The following is a 2,442-nucleotide window of genomic DNA, read 5'->3' on the forward strand; positions in this document are numbered from 1 at the left end:
CCCAGCCCCGGCTCAGTGATCTCAAGCCACAAGGGCTCTTCAGACACCGGCTCCAAACCCCCAGTGCTTGGTCAGCAGACGGTGTGTCCCCGGTTGCCACAGAAGTAAAAGTCTTTGGGCATCTCACCCCACACGGCAAGCGCACGCTTCTCCAGGGGAACAGCCCGACAACTGGCACCACCACCTGCGGCTTGGGGCCGAGGCGGGTGACAGCCAGGCCTTGCAGGGGAGCAGGGTGGCATATGAGAGGTGACCACAGGGCAGCATTCATACGGCAGCGACTATCCTCGCCAGGCAGGGAGGCAAGCAGGCAGGACCCAACACCCCCGGCCTCCCCGCTGCCAGCAGAGACCCCGACGCAAGCAAGCAGCAGATTTCAGTAGCACAGAAGAGCTCAGCACCCTTCAGACCTTTATTAAAGCCCCTAAAAGCCAGTGAGATCCAGCTACCCCCAACGCCATACAGCAGCTTTAGTGCAGGCTTCGCCCCCCGCCGCCGGCAGACACGCAGAGCCGGGGCTGGTGCCCGGCAGGGTCCTCCCCTCCCCATCGTGAGAAGTCTGTTGGAGCCAACGCTGCCCATGAACGTCTTGCAGAGCCTCCGGGGAACATCTCTACTGTCATCTTCAAAGGCTCTCCGCTGGACAGCCTCCAAATGTACAGCGCAGGGACCAGCCTGCCTCGTCCAGTGGTCCCAGTGCCACCGCCTCGCCTCCCTTTTGCCACATCCACGCAGGGATGAGTGGCATTTGGCCAGGCCACGTGTGACTGATGACAGGGACACACAAGTGGCAGCAGAGAAGAGCCCAGCCCCTGCGGCGCTCCCAGGGCTAAGTCAGAGCAAGACATCCACTGCAGACAATAAACCTTTGATCTCTGGAAGGAGGCAGGGAGGAGGCAGCTCTTGGCCTGGGGGAGTTTCCCTTCCAGGGCATCGCATCACACCACCCGGAAACACCAGAGCCTGACAGCCGGCATCCACCCTGCACGGGAGGCTCCCCGTCCTCCCTCCCGGTGAGCAGGACTCACCTGCTTGCCGACTCCTCCACCGTTCCCAGCATTTTGGCTCTGATTTTTTTTCTCTGTCTTTTGATAGTTGACTTCATCGCATCCAAGAAGAAGCTGGGAACTCTCTCTTCGTTCAGCAGCTCCCTGGCAAAAAGCAGCCAGCAGGTTAACCGAGAGCCTGGCAAAGAAATCCGCCCCGGCTGTGCCAGGAGCAGCTTCTGATGGGCCACGGGTGGCTGCAGGGACAGGAGGGACCCGGCTTGCTGCCCCACGCCGCCGTGGCAGGACTCACCGCTGGTAATAGGCCAGCTCCTCCTGCACCAAGAACAGGTTGGTCTTGAGCTCGTTCCGCTCTTGCAGGATCTGCTGCAGCTCTTCCTTGGAGAAGCAGCAGTGAGCAGGGCTCCTGCCCGCATCCGCGTCCTGGTGCTGCGGCTCCTCCGCGGGTGATGGTGCTCCTTCCTGCAGGGACAGAAAGAGAGTCAGCAGGCAAGCGGAGACCCCGAAGCCCCCACCCAAAGGCTGGGTGCCACGTGCAGGCAGAGATGGAAAAGTGTCAGGAATGAGTTTGCTAGTCTGGAGCTGCTGCAGCCCCTCCACGGACCATGGCGGCTCCCCAGCTCAGGCAGCACCCTCCACCCATCGCCACGCGTGGCAAACCCTCCTCATCCTCTGAGACCCACCTGGCTTTTCCTCCCATCACCTCACCTCGCTCACTCCTGCCTCCACTCCTACCAATTTTTACAGACAAAGCGTTACCGGCATCGCAGACACTGCACTGTTCAATTTTCAGCAGTGGGGCTTACTCGAGCGGCCGCGTCCTGCTGGCAGCCGGTGGGTCCGGGCGTGCCGGGAGCCCCGCACGGAACCGGGAAGGTCAGGTCGGCATTAGCGATGCCCTGCAGCAGCGGGGCCACGGGCTCAGACTCACCAGGCTGGGCTTTGGCTGCTGGATCTCAGAGACGGTCCTGCTCCTCCTGCTCATTTCCCTCTGGGTTTGCAGCATCGTGGCTTCCAGGTCCGACTTCTTCTCCAGCGCGCTCTTGAGCTGAGCCCGCACCACGGCCACCTTGTGACGCAGGTCCTCGTTCATGGCCATGAAGCGATGCAGTTGCTCCTGAAGCTGGAGGGCCCGGGGCAGCCGAGAGTGAGGCAGAGCAGCAGCTCTGGGCCCCCCCACCCAGGGACTTCAGCACACGCAGAGTCACGGGAAAGGCATCTGCCCCAGCAGGCTCACCAGCAGCAACAGCCCCAGGGCGAGGTGACATGAAAGCAGGTCCCCAGGCCCTTCACACACCACACCCAGGAGCTCCCACACGCTCACCGCCTCCGTGTCTCGGCTCTTGCAGATGATCTCGTGGGCCTGGGCACGAAGCTCATCCCTCTGCTTGTCCACCACCCCCTTCAGCCGCAGCATCACCTCCCGCTCCTTTCG

The 2,442-nt window shown here is 62.3% G+C and overlaps 1 protein-coding gene across 1 annotated transcript in view; it reads right to left on the bottom strand.

Annotated features, from left to right (window-relative positions):
• LOC103924848 (scavenger receptor class F member 1-like) overlaps positions 1-2,442 on the bottom strand; it is a gene marked incomplete at its 5' end in the record, with an annotated part of 10,160 nt that extends 7,718 nt beyond the window's left edge. Inside the window, 4 exon segments of the mRNA XM_009333453.1 lie at positions 1,029-1,151; positions 1,300-1,469; positions 1,939-2,130; positions 2,332-2,442. Of these exon segments, the coding sequence (XP_009331728.1) occupies positions 1,029-1,151; positions 1,300-1,469; positions 1,939-2,130; positions 2,332-2,442 (596 nt within the window).

This window comes from Pygoscelis adeliae, unplaced genomic scaffold, assembly GCF_000699105.1.
Source record: "Pygoscelis adeliae isolate BGI_AS28 unplaced genomic scaffold, ASM69910v1 Scaffold331, whole genome shotgun sequence".
Taxonomy (NCBI): Eukaryota; Metazoa; Chordata; class Aves; order Sphenisciformes; family Spheniscidae; genus Pygoscelis; species Pygoscelis adeliae.